General features: G+C 38.3%; 1 protein-coding gene across 3 annotated transcripts in view; it reads right to left on the bottom strand.

Moving 5' to 3' along the window:
• The window catches only part of LOC126482333 (uncharacterized), a 488,737-nt gene that overhangs the window by 11,988 nt on the left and 455,490 nt on the right, over positions 1 to 21,259 (bottom strand). For all 3 annotated transcript variants that reach the window (XM_050106394.1, XM_050106396.1, XM_050106395.1), the window contains 3 exons: positions 11,328 to 11,435; positions 11,102 to 11,242; positions 2,060 to 2,242 (listed from right to left, as the gene is read on the bottom strand). In XM_050106394.1, the coding sequence (XP_049962351.1) occupies positions 2,060 to 2,242; positions 11,102 to 11,242; positions 11,328 to 11,435 (432 nt within the window). The remainder of the gene's footprint in view (positions 1 to 2,059; positions 2,243 to 11,101; positions 11,243 to 11,327; positions 11,436 to 21,259) is intronic.

The raw sequence follows: 21,259 nt of genomic DNA, 5'->3' as shown, positions 1-21,259 counted from the left end.
TATGGGTCGCTTAGAGGAAGCCTTCTTGGTTACCCAGGCTTGCCAACCCAAAGTCCGGTACAGATTTATTGATGACATTTTCACGAGCTGGACTCACAGTGAAGAAGAACTCCAGAATTTCCTCTCCCACCTCAACTCTTTTGGTTCCATCAGATTCACCTGGTCCTACTCCAAATCCCATGCCACTTTCCTTGACATTGACCTCCATCTGTCCAATGGCCAGCTTCACACATCCGTCCACATCAAACCTACTGACAAGCAACAGTACCTCCATTATGACAGCTGCCACCCATTCCATGACAAATGGTCCCTTCCCTACAGCCTAGGTCTTCGTGGCAAACGAATCTGCTCCAGTCCGGAATCCCTGAACCATTACACCAACAACTTGAAAACAGCTTTCGCATCCCGCAACTACCCTCCCAACCTGGTACAGAAGCAAATAACCAGAGCCACTTCCTCATCCCCTCAAACCCAGAACCTCGCACAGAAGAACCCCAAAAGTGCCCCACTTTCCGGGACTGGATCAGACTGAATGTGGCTCTCCAGCAGGGATACGACTTCCTCAAATCCTGCCCTGAAATGAGATCCATCCTTCATGAAATCCTCCCCACTCCGCCAAGAGTGTTTTTCCGCCATCCACCTAACCTTTGTAACCTCTTGGTTCACCCCTATGAAATCCCCAAACCACCTTCCCTACCCTCTAGCTCCTACCCTTGTAACCGCCCCCGGTGTAAAACCTGTCCCATGCACCCTCCCACCACCACCTACTCCAGTCCTGTAACTCGGAAGGTGTACACGATCAAAGGCAGAGCCATGTTTGAAAGCACCCACGTGATTTACCAACTGATCTGCCTACGCTGTGACGCTACCTATGTGGGACTGACCAGCAACAAACTGTCCATTCGCATGAATGGACACAGGCGGACAGTGTTTGTTGGTAATGAGGATCACCCTGTGGCTAAACATGCCTTGGTGCATGGCCAGCACATCTTGGCACAGTGTTACACCGTCCGGGTTATCTGGATACTTCCCGCTAACATCAACCTATCAGAACTCCGGAGATGAGAACTTGCCCTTCAGTACATCCTCTCTTCCTGTTACCCACCAGGCCTCAACCTTCGCTAATTTCAAGTTTCCGCCACTCATACCTCACCTGTCATTCAACAACATCTTTGCCTCTATGCTTCCGCCTCGACTGACATCTCTGCCCAAACTTTTTGCCTTTACAAACTCTCAAACTGTTAAATTCTTTGCCTTTAAAAATGTCTGCTTGTGTCTGTATATGTGCGGATGGATATGTGTGTGTGTGCGAGTGTATACCTGTCCTTTATTCCCCCTCAGGTAAGTCTTTCCACTCCCGGGATTGGAATGACTCCTTACCCTCTCCCTTAAAACCCACATCCTTTCGTCTTTCCCTCTCCTTCCCTCTTTCCTGATGAAGCAACAGTGGGTTGTGAAAGCTTGAATTTTGTGTGTTTGTTTGTGTTTATTTGTGTGTCTATCAACACACCAACACTTTTTGTTTGGTTAGTTACATCGTCTTTGTTTTTAGATATATTTTTCTACGTGGAATGTTTCCCACTATTATAACCATGTAAACTAATACATATGTATTGTCACCTTAGATTAGTTTATTAGTCTGTACATTAGTCTTATAATGGCAAGTCCCCTATGTCACAATTTTTGACTGCACAATGCCTGTTATGTGATAATAAAAATTCGATTTGATTTGATTTTTATGTTTCACTAAGTATCAATGTGCTAATTATTGCACTGAAGATTCAGATCCATGTTGATAGCCTAGACTTTGTAATATGAATAAATATAACAATGAGCAAACATTTTGTGCAACAGGAATTGCACATACAGTGCAGTTCATGCCATTTTGATGTGTTAGTGCAGACTTATACACAGCTTCAGATCTCTTTCAGAGCTATTGCAAGATCATCTTGTACTGGTTCTCTATTATTCACAATACATTGACCTGCACATGCCTACAAAAATGTTAGTAATGTTATTACATCAGTAATCTAATAACACAAAAAAACCTTACATTTACCTCTGTAAATGCTGGGAAACCGTTTACGGAAGTACACAATTGCTGGCAATTTGGTAACACCCCACTTCCGAGCATATCGTGGATCTGCCATCTTCACAAAAGTTATATCTAAATTATCAGTTTCACTATCAATGTTCTCCAGTTCTTCCAGAACAGTCATTGACTCTGGTGAATCTTTCTCATCTGTTAAATTCAACAGTTAATTACTAACCAATAATTATTTATATCAAAAGTGTAATAACCACTTTCATTGTGAGTTTTCGTTACATTTGCTATTCCACTGTTCTTACACTGCAGCAGACGTTATTAATGATTCATGACTTTAACAACTTGTGGCTACAAATGTCGGAGAACCAACAATAAGATAACAATAAAAAGAATAACTTGGAACTGTCATAGAGAGCAATATGGTATGTTCATAAATATAATCACTAATGCATTTCTCAATTTTTCTGTCTCAAAGCCTTCTGGTCATTAAACGTGGACAAACTTGTATCTATTTGTTAAATTTCACTTCTTGTAAGGTTATGGTCACTAAACTTTCCTACTACTGAGAAGTTCATGCCATCTATGGCACTACTTCTCAGAGGAAACATTAACAGCTGCAACAGAAATCACAATGAAGAGTGGTATTCAGTCACTCAATCATCCATCTTCTTTCATAGATCCTATATTAAAGGAGAACATTCAGCAATGTGGTATCAATCAAGGCATAAATTAATGAAGAGAAACAACTGATAGAAATTATTGTATTTTACAATCTATGAGATGCTATGGACTATAAGATGCACCTTAATTTTTAAGCAATTTTTTTAAATAACATTTTTACCATTTTTACTAGTTTGCAAACTAGATTTAAAAAATTCTTAGTTTATAAAAGCAAGCTGACCTTTAAAATTCCTGAAAATTGTCATCTAAACCTTCTTCTTCTTCTTCTTCTTCTTCTTCCTTTTCCTCCATCATCATTGTTGTCTTCTTCATATACTGTATATAAGATGGTCTTCCTGCCATCAAGGGCATTACTTATGCCGCAGTTCTTGATAGATTTAACAATAATGACTTCTCTCACTCTAAATCACAACTGTTTTATCCACTGACACACTTTTTTGATTGTACGTCATTTCAAAGCTCCTTTCAACGTGAATTCATGTTGATTTTTGTCCATCATCCATTTGTTCCATTCCTCTCTCATGAACACTTCAAATGGCTTGTTTATTGAGACATCAGCGGTTGCAATTGTGAAGTAAGTCATCCAGGAAAAACAGGAAGCTTTGTATTTCCATGTTTCAATTTCTCTTTCACAGAATTTTTCAAGTGACCACTAAACTGATCTAGCACAGGAAGAGAACCCTTCTTCCATAAAGCACATTTCCTTCTCTTCCACATAATTTCCAACCCTTGTCATGTATGTGAACAACACAACTGGGCAGTATTTCAGAAGGTTTTGGCATTGTTTTGCATTTGAAAATGATCACTGGGATAAGTTTAGTACCACTAGCGCAATATGAAAGGACAACAGTGTAATACATTTTTTCATGCCCACTTGTTTTTATAGTTACAGTTTCTGCACCTTTCATGGCAACAGTTCTGTTTTGGTTCACATTCATCCACATCCATCCAGCTGCTTCAGCAAGAAGCAGTAACAAACATATTGATTCAATTAAGAATTAACATCAGCAATTTCTAATTAGGTGCAGTGCAAAGTTCATAATACTTGTATGTACATTAACGTCATCTGCCCCCACGCGTGTGCCTGTTACCAGTGGATAAGCTTGAATGTTGTAATCAAATCCAGCCTAACTAATAGCTTAATATATTCTACATCAACACCGATACTCTGCAATCCACCTTACAGTGCATGGTGGACGCTACCTTTACCACTAGTTTCTTTTCCTCTTTCACTCACAAATAAAACAAGGGAAAAAAACTGTCTATATGTCTTCATATGAGCCCTGATTCTCATATCTTGCACAATGTATGTGGGAAGCATAGAATCATTCTGCACTCAGATTCAAATGCTCATTCTCTAAATTTTCTCAATAGTGTTTTCGAAAAGAATGTTGTCTTCCCCGCAGGAACTCCCAAATGAGTTCCTGAATCATCTTTGTAACACTTGCATGTTCTTCAAATCTACCAGTAACAAATCTAGCAGCCTGCCTCTCAACTGCTTCAATGTCTTCCTTTAATCCTACCTGGCACGGATCCCAAGCACTTCAGCAGTGTTCAAGAATAGGTTGGACTGGCACCCTATGAGCAGTTTCCTTTATAGGTGAACCACAATTTCCTTGAATTCTCCCAGTAAACCAATGTTGACCATTTACCTTTCCTGCCACAATGCTCACATGGTCATTCCATTTCAGGTCGAATTTCAACAGTACACTCAGATATTTAAATGACATAACTGTGTCAAGCAGGACACAACTAAGACTGTTTCCAAACATTATGGGTTTCAAATAGTGCAGTCATGATATAAGTTCATGGCTTGTAGAAAATAAACTAATGCTACATCAGAATATGATTCAGTTTTTACAGTTTCTAACAAACTATTTAACAGAACCCAATGTTTTAATTTCACAGAATGGGCATATGATTAGTGAAACTGAACTCAAATTTCTAGGTGTACAGGTAGATAGTAAACTGTTGTGGGAAGCCCATGTTCAGGATCTTGTACAAAGACTTAATGCTGCCATGTTTTATTATGTATCTGAAGTAAGTGGTTGTTCGACACATAAATTAGTGTACTTTGCTTATTTTCATTCGCTTATGTCATATGGTATTATATTTTGGGGTAACTCTTCCCCTCTTCAAAAGAAATTTTTGGCTCAGAAATGGGTAGTTCAGCCAGTAAGTGGTGTAAGTTCGCGAACCTCTTGTCGATCCCTGTTCAGTAGTCTGGGTAATCTGACATTGGCCTCTCCATATATATGTTCTTTACTGCCATCTCTTGTTAACAATATCAGCTTATTCCCAAGAATTGGCAGCTTTCACTCTGTTAATACTAGGTAGAAATCCCGTCTACATTTGGATCACACATCCTTAACTCGTGTGCAGAAAGGTCTGCAGTATACTGCTGCATCCATTTTCAATAAGCTACCACAAGAATTCAAAAATCTTAACAGTAATCCATGCACTTTCAAATCAAAATGGAAGAGTTTCCTCATGGGTCACTCCTTCTATTCTGTCAAGGAGTTCCTTGAAAATTTGAGCTGATTCCTATGTTATATTGTTGATTGTGTTTACTTTATCTTATGGCTTGACTTTTATTGTGTTCATAAACGTTTTATTTTATCTGTTATTACTTTTTATGTTGCAGTTCCATGTACTGACACGTTCCATAACCTTTAAGATTTGGTCCTTAATTTGGTCCTACAGAACTAGATGTGTAAATAAATAAATAAATAAATCACAGCAACCAGAACTTTTATCTAAGTCATCTTGTATCCTCCTACAGTCACTCAACTCCACAGCAGAGACAAAGGTATCATCAGGAGTGATAGGACTGCTATTATTCTCTGTATACATAAATGATTTGGTGGACAGGGTGGGCAGCAATCTGTGGCTTACCATACACCACAACATCATCAGCAAACAACCACAGATTGCTGCCCACCCTGTCCACCAAATCATTTATGTATATAGAGAATAATAGCAGTCCTATCACTCCTGATGATACCTTTGTCTCTGATGAACATTCACTGTCGATGACAATATACTGGGTTCTGTAACTTAAGAAGACTTTGAGCCACTCACATATCTGTGAATCTATTCCATATGCTCGTACCTTCTGTAACAGCCTGCAGTGGGCCACTGTGGCAAATGCTCTCTGGAAATCTAGAAATATGGAATCTGCCCATTGCCCCTCATCCATAGTTTGCAGTAGATCATGTGAGAGAAAATGGCAAGCTGAGTTCACATGAGTGATTCTTTCCAAAACCATGCTGATTTGTGGGCATAAGCTTCTCAGTCTCAAGAAAATTTTATTATATTCAAACTGAGATTACATTCAAGGATCCTGCAGCAAACCAATGTTAGGAATATTGGTCTGTAATTTTGTGGGTCCGTTCTTTTGCCCTTCTTATACACAGGAGTCACCTACACTTTATCCCAGTTGCTTGGAACTTTGTGCTGGTTGAGTGATTCACAATAAATGAAAAATAAGCAAAGGGCCAATGTCATAGAGTACTCTTTGAAAAACCAAACCGGGATTCCATCTGGACCTGGTGACTTATCTGTTTACAACTCCTTCTTCCCTATGTATTTGTTCACAACTCCTTCTTCTCTATTCCAGGGATGCTTATTATTGTGTTGTCCATGTGGGAGTCTGTTTGATGGTCAAATGACAGTATGTCTGTACAATTCTCCTAGATGAACAGTTTCTTAAATGTGAAATTTGAAACTTCAGCTTTCGTTTTGCTATCTTCAACTTCCATACAAGATTGGTCAACAAGTGAGTAGATGGAAGTCTTAGACCCACTTAGCAATTTTACATACGACCAGAATTTTCTCAGGTTCTCTGCCAGACCTTTTGCTAAGGTATGACAGTGGTAGTGGTTGTATGCTTCACACATACGTCTTTTCGCAGACACACGAACCTCTACTACCCTTTGCTTGTCATCATTTGTGCGTTCTCTTTTCAGCTGATAGTCACCAGCCTCTGCTTCCTCAGCAGTTTCTGAATCTTGTTATTAAACCAGGGTGGGTCTTTTTTGTCCTTAATCCACTTGTTAGGCACGTAATTCTCCAGCCATGATTTACAATCTGCTTAAACTTTGCCCATAAGTCCTCTATGTCCATCTTACTGGAACTTAGACATGTCAGTTCAATGTCTAAGTGAGGTATTAACAACTGCATTTCTGCTCGTTCTAGCAGAAATACTCTCCTAGCTTTCTAAACTGATTTACTGGCTTATGTAACCACAGTACTACAATGACATCCTGATCACTAATCCCCATTTCTATATTGACATTGTTGATAAGGACTGATCTATTTATAGCGACAAGGTCTAAGATATTTCCAATGTGTGTGGGCTGCCGAGCTAGCTGCTCAAGACAGTGTTCAAAGTACTTTGCAGTGTTCGAAATTACTTTGCATGACTGCCTGTCTGTATGCGCAGCACCACCTCCATAGACATCCCAGTCTATACTCAATAGATTTAACTCACCTCCAACTAGCACTGATAATCTGAGTATTTACGCACTACTGACTATAGATATTCTTTGAATGACTCAAGAACTGTTATGGCAGAATCAGTTGGCTGGTAAAAAGATCCAACAATTAAATTGGTTTCACCTAGACCAGTTAAATGTGAGCAGATAACTATACTGTCACACTCAACTCCAATCTCAATAGAGATGATATTCTTGTCAACCGTAATGAACACTCTCCCACCTATGGCCTCTAATTTGTTTTCCCAATACATTATCCATGACTCGCTAAATATCTCAGAGCTATCCACTTTGGGTCTCAGCCAGCTCTTGATCCCAAGAATAATTTGAGTGCAAGAACTTTCCTGGAGGGCAGTAAATTCAGGAATTTTGCTACAAATACTTTGACAACTTACTGATAAAATTTTAACAGTGAAAATGTCTTTACTCTAAATGTGGTCTGACTTTCCTAGCTGAGTATCAACTAGCAAGTTTTCATCAGAGTACCTCAAACCACCACCGTGTCTAAAAAACCCTAATGTGCACTCCACACATATTCTCCTAACCAAGTGGCTGCTTCCTTTGTGTAATGCACCCCTGACCTAGCAAGGGGAGTCCTACAAATTCCCATCCAATAACACAGGTCCACAAAACTGCAGCCAAGACCTTCACAGAGTCGATGAATCCTTTGGCTGAGACCCTCCACTCTACTAGGTTCCAAACCAAAGGACCCCAATCAACCCCGGGAACAATGTTGCAAATTGCATGCATCTTGGATGAGACCCCACAGCATACATACCAAGTGCACTTTTGCTTTCTTTCCAGCCCTGAATGCTATCTGCCTAAAGGGCTCCATAACATGCCTAATGTTGGAGCTGCAGATAACTAGTTAACCCCTCCCATCGTGTGCCTGCTTGCACCATGCTGAAGGAGCAGTCACCTGTCCACTCAGAGGGTGAATGGGCGGGGCCAGATGACCAGTGTCCACACTGGCTCTCCCTCGAGCGACGTGAATGCGTTACCATTCACCAATCACTTTGCTGTGAGGCGAGATCCACAGTGTCGGGTACACTAGAAGGTGCCTCAGTAGCAGAGCCCATGGGTGAAACAAGTTATACCTAAATGAAAAGGCTTGACATTTGTCGTACAGCTTTTAAATGACACAGTCATTGTGAGTCTTTAAGCAGCTTAGAAGCTACATAAAACATATCCCTAACCCTCAGTAGCTAAAATGTAATGGACTTGCATGGAAATGTGGATTAAACACTTTGAGGAATGAGTAAGCATTGTATTCATTACACTGAATCATATTACATAGGACATATTAAAGATTAAAAGCATTTTCACAAATATGATACAGTTCAAAAGTCAAAGAGTAAATATCTTTTTATAAGCGCAAATACTGTAAAACAAAATCTTAAACATGGCTGCAAAACAGCAACTGTATGATTCTGAAGAGATTGAAAACTCAGCCAACCAGTTACAAATACAGGTTTATTATCTCTTGACCATGGTTTTGATATTTGTAAAAATATCTTCTTCAGAAGTATTGGCCTTATTACATCACACGATGGCGCAATAGATAAGATGAAGCCAAACAGCTCTTGTCATAACAGATATTGATGAAACAGGAATTATTGCAAGCCATGGCTTTAGATAGCGCCAGATTATATATATCATACTTCATTATGACTACCCATTAGTAAATGCCCACAGTTAGATGCCCTTGTCAACATACAAATGTAATAGGCGTCACAGGATAAAATATTTGTGTAAGTTACATGTAACTTATTTGCAGCTGGTTGGCTAATTTTTTAATCTCTTTGTAAATACTGTTCCACATCTCGCGTTATGTTCTTCAGATCAATAAATATCTTCTACTACACACTTTTGAAAGTAGCCTATCGTTAATTCTTGGTATAAGCTAATTCCATTCCAAATTTCTTCCATATCTGCCCACCCATTTCAGTGTGAAGGAGTTAACAAACAAACATACACACAAACTGTCACATTTATAATACATAAGGGATAAACAATGATAAAATTCATGACCTTGTCTTAGAACACCATCACATGAACATTCATGAGATAGGAATAGGTACGTAATATTGTGAATGACATTCTGTGTTTGAAGAATTAGAGTGCAACTGATACTACATCTGTTAACCGCATGCCAGAATTGTTTAAGGAAGGTCATTTCAAAATCATGTTTGGAGAACTGAACCAAATTCAAAAGCCTTGTAGATGAAACACAAACACAGATGGATCCTTATGACGCTACAGAAAGAAAACTGCATTACATAGTGAGTTGGAAGAAAAAGAAAATAAGAAACCCATTTAACAGGATATCATCATAAGTGACAATTAGAAAACTGTGAAACAGTGAATAATTTTTATTGAGTATGTTAACTGTATAACCTGCATGCTGGCTATAACAGAGGCAACCAAGATAATTGCACAAAAATGTGTACCTGCATCAGAACAATGTACCTACTCACACTTTGCCTATTGTCAAGGCAACAGTGAACACGGTGAGTTTCAGTATAGTTCCCCACATTTTGCCCTCAGCGCTTTCTGAGCTTTCTTTCCTCAATAAAAGATCTGCAGACAATGAATTCTCAACCAAGGTTATTTCTACTACAAATGCATATTTTACAGGATTTGGAAAAAAATATTCATATTGGAGGGAAAAGGAAAAAAAAGATGGACTATTGCTGGACCAAGCAAATGTAATGAAAGCATTACTTGTGCTACAAATGAAAATTTTTAGAATCAAATTTATTTCTGAAGGGGAAAAACTGGACTGTTGTGTGATCAAATACGTTCAGCTCAATAGATGTTATGATGATATATAAAGTTTCATTTTCAGAACACAATTATTATTTAATATGTTCTTTTATCAAACTTCTTGATGAATGCCTGTGAGCAGAGGGCATGGTATGCAGTTAAAGTTTCCAATAATTTAAACATTGTGTGTGTAAACAACAACCAACTGCAACTATGAGAATGCACATTGTAGATGACAAATTTCTTTCTGACATACGATCCTGAAACTTGCACAACGTTAAAAGATCACAATGAGAGGACCACTCTTTCAAAATTTTATGTGTGTTGTGTACATAGTTCCACGTAGTCAGCGCGTATACAACTTTCCCACTAGAGCGCGCCCCGCTAAGCACAACAGCGCAGGCGCAGTGCTCGTCTGTCTCTGCACTACGAGAGGACACTGTTTTAGAGACGGGCCAAACTCTGCTTCCGCTGATCCGCGTATTAATATGTAACGCAGCCAATGAGATTGCTGCTAACGTAGAACCTTTTCTCCTCACGGATCACACTCGTGCAGTGACACATGAACGCGCGAGGTATTATAACGAGTGTACAGACCTCCGATTAGTCAGTCTACATTAGTCTGTAGTCAAGTTTCAGTCTGCACCTAATAAGATTATCATATTCCTATACATAGCCATGAAGGGAAATGTATAGACATTTTGTCAAGTATCAGAGATATGTGACAATAAGATTAACATGCCAAGACCAAAGTGACTTCAGATTGTCAATTGTAAACAGCATCCAGAATCAAGTTACGTAATATCTATGATTTTTATTATTTTAATAAATGTGTATGAAAATTAATCAAGTTCTGTTTAAAGTTGGTCTGCTACTCTAAGCGTGCAAGTAGCATTTCTATCATCTGACCTAATGGCAGAAGATAAACATGCCATGATAAGACCACAAGACATATTGCTGACACTCGCCTACTTCGTTAGAGTGACAAGTCAAATAACCTGATGGTGTGTGTACCGAAGGTCTTACAGTACGCACACCACAATATGTATCATCAAATCATATGAAAGTAAAATATTAGTGCTACTTGTTTTTAAAAATATCTCATACTTACAGAAGTATACAGCTAGAAACTCATTTTCATCCAGCAGTTTATCTAACATCTTTCGGTTTACTTCTTCAATTTCATTTTTTATTTCAAAAATGTCTTGTGATGTAAGCCACGCAAGAACTTTTTCCTCATCATGCAGGTCCCCTAGAGTAATGATTAGCAATAAGTATGAAAAATGACAAGCACAGTAATAATTATACTGATTTTTAAAGTGTCATTAACAACATACCATCATAAAGAAGAGGAATTTTCTTTCTAAAATAGACAAGTGATGGAGAGTTGACAATGTTATACTGTCTGAGTGCTTTTGGATCATTTATTTTTACCATGTCAATTCCTGCAACAAAAATAATAAGATTCTTTCTACAAATTATCATTAATTACACTATTGTTATCAGTAAAAAACATTTATTACAATAATATATAAAGGTAAAAAAAGAATGTCACAGTATCTTATATACTATACAGAAAATTGTGTGTAGCTATTAATAGTAAGACTGACATTTTAAACTTATTGTACTACTTCAACAGACCAGTCTGGTTGGATGTGCATGTTAAAGCACTACTTCCAGGACTGGGAGGTGCGTCAGCCCAGGAACAAATCTGCATGGCGGATTAACAATGAGGGCTGGTGTGTCGGACAATCTGGATGTAGTTTTCAGGCACTGTCCCACATAATAAATACCAGGCTGGTATCCTACTCCTGTCTTCCTTACATGATTTGCAAACATATCAGAAACTTTCACTCACTTTCACATGAATAATACTACACACACACATATCCCATATCAGAGAGTTACAGGGTGGCAACAGCAAGGACATCCAACCACCCCTTAACCTAACCATGCTAAATCCATTTAATAATCATGCCAACACTGTGCTGATGGTTGACAAAGCCACAAGAAAAAGAAGTTTGTACATCTTTGAAAAGCATTACAGTTTTAGACAAGGATCTCTTCTGAGTTGTTTTGTTCCACAGATAATTTCCTTTACTGTTGCAAATAGTTTGAAAGTAACAAAACAGGCAAAAATCTAGAAAGCAATAAATTATTCATTGGATTACTCGACTACTGTGTATGTAGGCAAAATTTTTATGACAGAGAGACAGGCCATCTACATCTACACCTACATCCATACTCCACAAATCACCATACGCTGCATGGCAGATGGTACCTTGTACCACTACTAGCCATTTTCTTTCCTGTTCCACCCACAAATGTAGCACAGGAAAAATGACTACATATGCCTCAATATGAGCCGTAATTTCTCTTATCTTTGTGTCCAATATATGAAATGTACGTTGGCAGCAGTAGAACCCTCTGCAGTCAGCCTTAAATGCCTTGAAGAATGAAACAGGACTGTAACTCATGTTATGCAGTACAAGCTGGAAGGTTAGTGTGCACTGCACTGCAGTAACATCACAGATAACAGAAATTGCAGGAATCAGCAACATCATACAGCATTCTTTGAAAACCACATATTAATATAACATCACAAATGTTAGAAACCTGCACTGATGATAAAGATGCTTGTGAAACTTCAAATACTATAATCAGTAAAGGCCTATAAGAGGGTAGCTTCTCAGTAATCAGATATTGTTCACTTAATCACTGCAATTAAATACTGTCAAAATAGTTAAAGTAAATTCTGCTTGATCGTCTACAATCTCTGTTTATTCTGTTATTAATACTGCAGCAGATTTAGGCACTTTGTACCAGTATTAACCAATTTCAAATACTGCCAGAAATGTTGAAAGAACTAGGAGACTTCTCATTCTCTGTTTTCTGTAGTAGACAGTACCCCAACATCAGTACTTGGTACTGACACCCTATCCATTTATGTAGTAAGATAATGCACTGTCAACTTTTATATAATATAATACAGTACATTTAGGATTATACACTATTTTTTTGGAGGGTGCAGATTCTTTGCTTGATTGTACACTGCAACACAAAAGTTTACAGCAATTTAACACTAGATAATGGCCTTAGACTCAAAACTTGGGTCAAGTGGACCGAACATTAGTGAAACAATAAATAAAAACGATAACAGGCAATGACTCACATGTTGCTGATTGGTATGGGGAGCATAGAAACAAAATGAGGAAAATTTTGCTAGTTTCTGAGCTGCTGCTCTTTTTCCAATTTTAGTGTACTCTTTCAGACACAGAATCAAGCATACTATCAGATGTATCCACCACAATATGGATGCTTGATTCTTTATAGTTATTAATGTTAATTGGAATCTGTTATTTTTACTTGCTACAGATGGCATCATTCTTTAAGTACTGTTGGTATAATTATTGACAGCTTTATGTTGGCAATAATACCTTACAAATCACTTAAGGGTATCACTAATATATCTTTAGAAAAATTGGACATGATGTCAGTTGTATTTAGATTGACTGGATGGGTCCATTGCAAGATCGTAATAGGTGGAGATCTGAATGCAGATTTTGATGCAACAACACATAAACGTAGGATCAATGAACTGAAAAAGCTTCTAACACTATGCAATTAACACTCTATCAACAACAGGACCACAAGAGATCAAGCACATCTTGACAATATTTTTGTCAATTTTAAAGCTACAGAAGAATAGTGCGAAGTAGAAGTGTTTCCATTTTCAGATCATAATTCTGTAACTTTAGATTGCACTAGTAGATTCCATCCTGATAAGATTAATAGAAATAGGCTTATCCCTAAACATGTGATCACCACACCTGTTAGTGATGATAAAATTGTCAGGTTTTGAAACTCCCTTGCTGACAGAGACTGGCTTTGCCAATATTATTGAGACACACACATTATACTTTAATAACTGGTCAGAAAACATAATATTTGATATGTATTTAAAGAATATTTGATGCAATTTAATGACAGCATTCCATACACAAATGGAAAATAATTGGCAAAACTTTTAAAACCAAGGTTCCAAGCATACAAAATCAATGGCATACTAAATGATTTTAAAAACTGAAAAAACAAATAAGTTGTACAACACACAACACAGTCTGAAGAGTGACCGTATGTTAAATGTAGGAATGAGTTCAAAAAATCCATTTTGCAAGTCAAAAAGGCATGCAAAATCAGTAATATTGAGAATTCCACCAGTAAGTGCAAAGCTCCTTGGGAATTAATAAACAGTGTTGCTATATATGGAAGAAACAAAAAAATTAATACCTGTCCCTAAAAATTCAATGATTGGCTTATTAAGTCAATTAAAGGTTTATTAAGTCAATTAAAGAAGAAAGAAATAATATTATGAAACCTGATACCAGTTCATCAGTTATTTTTTTTTAAAAAAAGTTTGTAAATCATCAATATTGACTGTTTACCTCCTCTGAATCTCATCCAGTTTCATCCTAAGAACTGTAAAGAATTGAAATTATCAGGCAGTGTAGATATATAGACAAACCTTGCAACATACTACAGATATTCTTGTCACTGTAATATGTCTCTTATAATGGTGAAATGTATCATATTTTCACATCTTCTGATTCCATTTTTGTGTTGTATTTTGTAGCCTTTGAAAATGACGTAAAGTTGAAACTCGTAAGGTTGTCGGAAAAAGAAATGTGTGGTCAAGACATAAGAAAAGTTATCGAAAGTACATCCACATCAGTACATCATCTCAGATCATTTTCATGCAAATTGCACTGATACTAAAGAAACTAATAGGTATATTGTGTACCCCTTAAGGCTCTGCATAAACAAAGGTACATCTAAAGATATTTTACTGATGAGCTGAAACTGTCTAGGTTAGTTCCAGAATGTAAAAAGAGAGATAATGACTCACCAAGTTACAGGCCCATTTCCATAGTCCCAGTTTTTTTGTAAAGTATAGGAATATGTAATTTACCAACAGTTATGTGTTTACTTTGCAGATTTGGGAGTAATTAATGGATAACAATACAGTTTTAGGAAAAACTCATCAACATTTGATGTTATACAATCTGTAGTCAAATAATTACTTCAAGCATTTGAGGATAAAAGCTTTGTTCCAGTCACTTTTTGTGATCTAAGCAAAGACACTGATAGTGTGGGGAATACAACACTTCCAGAAGAAATGGCACTCTGTTACATCAGAGATAACAGCCATAAACTACTAAAATCAGATATGCAGAGCTGTAAGCAACTTTTCAATGTTGGCAAAGAAATATCCATTGTAGAACACATTATGGTAGGTGTTTCACAGGGATCTGTACTGGTCCCTATCTTGTTCCACATACTGATTAATGATCTGCCATCATTTATTAAGTCCACTACAGAGCTGCATGCAGATGATACCACATTTCTTCACAGTAATAATGACTGCAATAGCCTTAAAACTTGTGTTGTAAAGACAACTACTGAAGCATTCTATTGGCTTAGAGCAAGGATTCTTGCTGAATGAAAATGAAACACAGCGGATGGTTTTTAGACTAAAAACAAGCTTCTGCCATATGATCCAAGTTACATTACATTTTTGGGGTTATATTTAGATGATCAATTATCTTGGGGTCAAATGTACAATATCATATTAGTAAGTTATCAAGAGTGTGACATCATAATTCTGTGGCAGTTTAAAAGTCATGCCAATGCAATTTGTGTGGCAGCAGTGAAGGACACTGCTAAGTTTTGCCACACGGTGGTACTGATAGAGCTCACCTCTGGGAGTGTGCGCTGGAAAACAGGGCTTTTGGATTCGTGCTGAGCTCTGGTGTGTATTGTCAGCTATGCCCATGTGAGGACACTGGTTTGGAGGACACAACATTATAGTGATGAACTGTAGGAGACTAACTCTTGGGTCTTTAATTGCTATATTGTCTGGATGCTATTTATGGTTAGCATTTCTCATAAAAGGCCAAATAATTGTTATTTAATTAATAGATTTTTGTATGTAACCACCAAATTGGCTTATCATTTTAATAATTCTGACTTGTAATGTGACAAGGTATTAACTTGTGTGTTCAATGGTATTTTAACTGGTCTGTTAAAACTGTGACTGGTGAAGCGTTATTTGAATAGCAGAATAACAACTTTAGTGATTACATCATGGAACAATTTTGATTAATTTTAAATCACGTTTAAGTCCAAGTTATGTTCCCAGTGATATGTCAAATGAATGTACAGTTGTTCTATTTTATGGAGGTGCACCTTAAATATGCTGATGGGTAATAACCAATCATAGCCCAACATAGCCCTACCATCTATCTGTATCATTGCACAGAGTCATTTATTTTTTAAGGAGACTTGTGGATTGTGTACCTCAAATATATAACATCCTATTTTTTTCCCAAAGCATAACAGGATATGGTATTATTTTGTGGAGAAACTCTAGTTGTATGCATAACTCTTAATACTGCAGAAGAAAGCTATTAGAGTAATTACCAGTACTTCATAAAAAGCACACAGTAAACCTTAGCTCTTTGTGGACAAAAAATCATGACTGCAATGAACTTATCACATACTATGTTTTAATTATTATAAAGAAGAAGTTACCAGAAACGAAACACAGAGAAAATGGACATTGTTGCAACACAAGAAGCAATATGAGTAACTGATTTTTATGCACCACATCACAGACTGTACAAATCACTTAACAGCTGTGAACTCATGTGGTGTGCAAATTATTTAATAAGACTTAACAGACTGGACAAGATTTACCAGAACAAGCTTTCCAACAAACAGTGCATGACTGATTAGCTGCCCACCCATTCTATGATATAAATGAATTTATCAACTGTAAAATAGTACTGTGGTGTTAATAGCTAGGTGTTTCTGTTAAATTATCAATTGTCTTGCACTATATGTGCTACATTCTCTAGTGCTGCAATGGCCTAATGACAACAAAATTATTGTTGTTGTTGTTCTTGTTATTACTGTTACAGTAGGTTCTTGTTAATGTATCATTTTGTTCTAATGGCATACATTGCTGTTAACAAGCTAAACATTTACCATATAGGATTTCATATTTGTTTGAATAAAGCTCAATAATTTTCAGTTTCTGCATGTTAAGTAATACAACAACAGAAATGTCAAGATGGAAACAATAAATAAAACTGTTCAAAGGCAATCACTCACATGTAGCTAGTTGATGTTTAGTGCATATAATCATTTAACAACATAAAGACTTTTCTGGTGTAGTGTTGTAGGGTCTTCTAAGCATGTCACACCATCAGTCAACATTTGTGTCAATCAGTGACTTTACATGTTTTCATTGGTGCAGCGTCATGTGTGCTCAGCGACAAATGAATTGTAGGCACTGTATTTTGTATATGTTCTTATGTTCTCAGTATGTTTATTCCTTGATCTGTGAATTTTGATATAACTTATATGTTCCATATTTAGTTGTTCTGTGCTTACTGTTGCTTCTGGTTACAGTAGTAATCACTATCCTGCTGTTTATGAAATATTCTGACATTCAGAAATGATTTTGCTGTCGGTTAAGCATTCCTGATCTTCTACCTGGCTCCTGTTATAATCTGTTTTAGGAGCTAGTAAACAGACCCCGTTATTTTCTAATAAAGAATTTTAATCCAGCTCAGTTTCTAGGCCCAGACCCAATGTGTTATTTCAAAGGTTGGTCAGCACAAGTTACACTGTATCTGACACTTTGTGACCCTGATGTCATCTTAGCAAAGGGCTAACAACCACAGTCAGCTTTAATTATTATGCAAGATGACTGACGCACCAGCAGTGTCCACACTGTCAGTCCATTTGATTTTGTTCTGGCTGAATAACCCAATCCTATGGTTCACACAAGTAGAAGCTAGCTTTTGCTACACAGGAATTATGGCAGAATCAACAAAATTTGCCCTTGTCATGGGTCGACTTGACCACTGCAATGCCACATAAGTACAAGACATGATTACTGCACCACCTCAGGAGAATTCACAAGGAAGCCTTAAATCAGAAGTAATCCAGAGAGTCACAGCAACACATGAGGAGCAAATCTGGCAGATATTGACACAAGGAGATATATAGGTGACTGCAAGCCATCACAATAAACATGTCACCTTTGGAGCAAGGTGGAAAGTTACTGTTGTTGGCAATCTACAACACACACTGTGCAGCAGACAATTGCTGCAGGTCAAAGTGGTTGTGGCATCACAAACAAAAATGTTGGATGTGGTGGCAGAGCTGACTGATTGAATTCAAGAGATCATCACACGCACCCATGTTAGTGCAGTGACAATTCTAGGTGGTAGTATGACAGTGGCAGCAATAGTCACACGCAGAGAGTTCAACTCATTGACAGTAAAAGTGGAGAAGTTATACATGCAGATTGATATGCTGCTGTTATAAGTTGGTGCTTGGAATGGTAGAGGATGTTATTGCCAGAGATCCAGAAGCTGATCATAAACCAATGCTGCATCGTCTAACATGGACCAACCCAAGTGCTGATGCCATTGTAAGTTTGGTGAGCAGGCACAGAATTGTACAGCACCTTGTTTGTTCCCAAATGCCAGTGGCAGTCGGTCATAGGTGCACCCGGCTGCCTTATGAAGTCATGTCACCTGTACGTCAGTGACAGAAATTTCAGCCATAAGTATCTAATAGACACCGGTTTGGACCTGAGCACCTCACATCATACTTCAGTACACTGCTACATCCACCATCTGCATTCTGTTTGTCTGCTGCTAATAGCTCTTCAGTCTCCACATATGGGACTCAGCAGATTGAACTGAATTTGGCTCTACGCTGACTGTTCACCTGAGGTTTCACTGTCGCACATGTTATGGAAGCCATTTCATGAGCTGATCTATTGGCACATTACCATATCATACCAGGTGTCTCCAATTCTTGGCTGGACAACAGCATTACTGGGCTGACGGCTGCAGGATTCCACTGAGATACAATTCAGTTGTGTAACATGGAGTATGTTTCCCAACTAAGTCAATTTTGTATGTTGACTAGACCTCCTGGTAGGATGGTAACAGGTTGTCTTGTGATGCACATACTCACAGAACCTTGCCAGCTGTGTGAACAGATCTGATTCAAACTATTGGCCATGGTCAGTGGTTATCCATAGTCCACTCTACACCATGTTCTGAAGAAAGGAGGAGCTTGGTGTCCATATGGTGATTATCGTGCACTGAGTTCCAGAACAATGCCCTATCACTTCCCCATGCCACTGTTGTACAACTGCAATTACACATTACATGGAGTGACAATTTTCAATGTTTAGGACTGCGCTAAGACTAATACACAGTTCCCTGTGTTGGAGGAATGCATTCTGAAGACACCAATTATTACTCGTGTGTGACTTTTTGTGAGCAAACTCATGACTTTTGTGTTATGAAATGCTGCTCAAATCTGGGGGAAGTTTATCATCTCTGTCCTGCAAGCCCTGCCATTCTGCTTCACACATCTTGATAACATACTCGGTTAGCCGACCATCAAGCACCAACACCACTATCACCCCTAAGAAGTATTCAAATATTTGGAACATTATGGTGTGGTGTTGAACATGGCCAAATGCACATTTGGACAACCTGAAGTTATGTTCCCATGCCACTGATATCAGCTGCAGGCTCTGTATTGTTGACAGGGAAGGTCAAAGCCTTTCTGCAAAAGCCAAGACCAACTAAAATTAAACAGTTAAATTGGTTCCTAGAAACAGTAAACTTTTACTGCTGCAATCTATCACATGCAGCAGAACGGTAAGAACCACTCAGTGTGGCACTTACTGGCCCACATGTTAAGGCAGTACCACAGTACAGTTCAGAGGACATGTGCAAGAGAGCTTTTTGTCTACATGGATTACAAGCCACTGACCTACACTTTCAAGCAAAACAGTAACAACTGCTCTCCTCAGCAGTATAATCATCTTGAGTACATAAGCCAATTTAATACGGACATCTAACAACACATTCCTGGCATTGGAAATGTGGTGGCCAACTGTCCTTCCTGTGTCAACAATGTTGTGAAAACTATAGATTTTCTGGAACTAGACAAGACCTAACAGAAAGACCAAGAGCTCAAAACTTTCATCAATGACGCCACTTCAGGGCTGAAGTTAAAACTCGTTGACATTCCCGACAATAATGCCCAATTTTTGGTGATATTTACAGAGAAAATCACATCCATTCCTATTGAACACATTTCAGTGTTCACAATCTGTGCCATCCTGAGCCTGTTCAACTTTTCAGCTACTTTCACATTGTTTTGTATGGCATGGGATGGAGAAGCAAGTGTCAGAGTTGTAAGGTGATCCATCATGTGCACACGCCAGATGGCAGTTTCCCAGACACAACCTTGCATTTTGCACATATTCACCTAGATTCCATAGGCCCTCTTCCTCCTTCAGACGGTCAGTAGTATTTGCTCGTCATGATATATCACTTTACACACTGCCTATAAGCTGTGGCAATGAACAACATCACTGCAGAAACTTTAGCCTCAGCATTCATTTCAGTGTGGCTAACAAGATTCGGCTGTCTACTACACATAACTACTGACTACAACCGATAGTTTTGCAGGTACGTGCACCACAAGACAACCAGCTATCATCATGCCAGCAATGGCATGATTGAGCATTGGCATCATTCACTGAAGGTGGCGTCTGCACTTCCTGTGGTTCTTAAGGGACTGTGAACCATTTATAAACCAGACATCAGCTCCTCAACTGTGGAACTGGTCTATGGTGAAACACTGCATCTCCCTGGATTTCCTCCATCAGTTATGTGACCACATGGCACTGATACAGTCACTCAAGGCCACCATGCATGGTATGCCGACCACTTATATGCATCGCGATGTGCTCGCATGTAACACTCTGGACAGACAGTGTCAAAACACCCTTACACCCCCCTTACATTGGCCCATATTTCGCCTTAGGGAAAGATACGCAGATGCTGGACATTGCTGTAAACGACAAGTCCACAACTGTGTCAATAAACTGTATGAAGCCTGCATACATTTTCTATGAGGCACCACCAACCACTGCTGCATCAAGACACAGCATCAAAAAGAACGAACACTCTAGTATCCAATAGACTTGTAACTACACGTGCACTTTCCAGTCTGTTTCTGAGATGATGCTCCACTTCCGTGAAGGTGACTGGTGTGGCATCTACTACACGAGTCGTGGTGTCAGTCAACATCAATGCCAACCAGTGACAATATGTGTTTACAGTGGTGTAGTGTTGTGTATGTGGTGACAAAGGAATTATAG

This window comes from Schistocerca serialis, chromosome 5, assembly GCF_023864345.2.
Source record: "Schistocerca serialis cubense isolate TAMUIC-IGC-003099 chromosome 5, iqSchSeri2.2, whole genome shotgun sequence".
Classification (NCBI taxonomy): Eukaryota; Metazoa; Arthropoda; class Insecta; order Orthoptera; family Acrididae; genus Schistocerca; species Schistocerca serialis.
The sequence above is the reverse complement of the archived record's forward strand: the minus strand, read 5'-3'. Positions and strand labels throughout refer to the sequence as shown.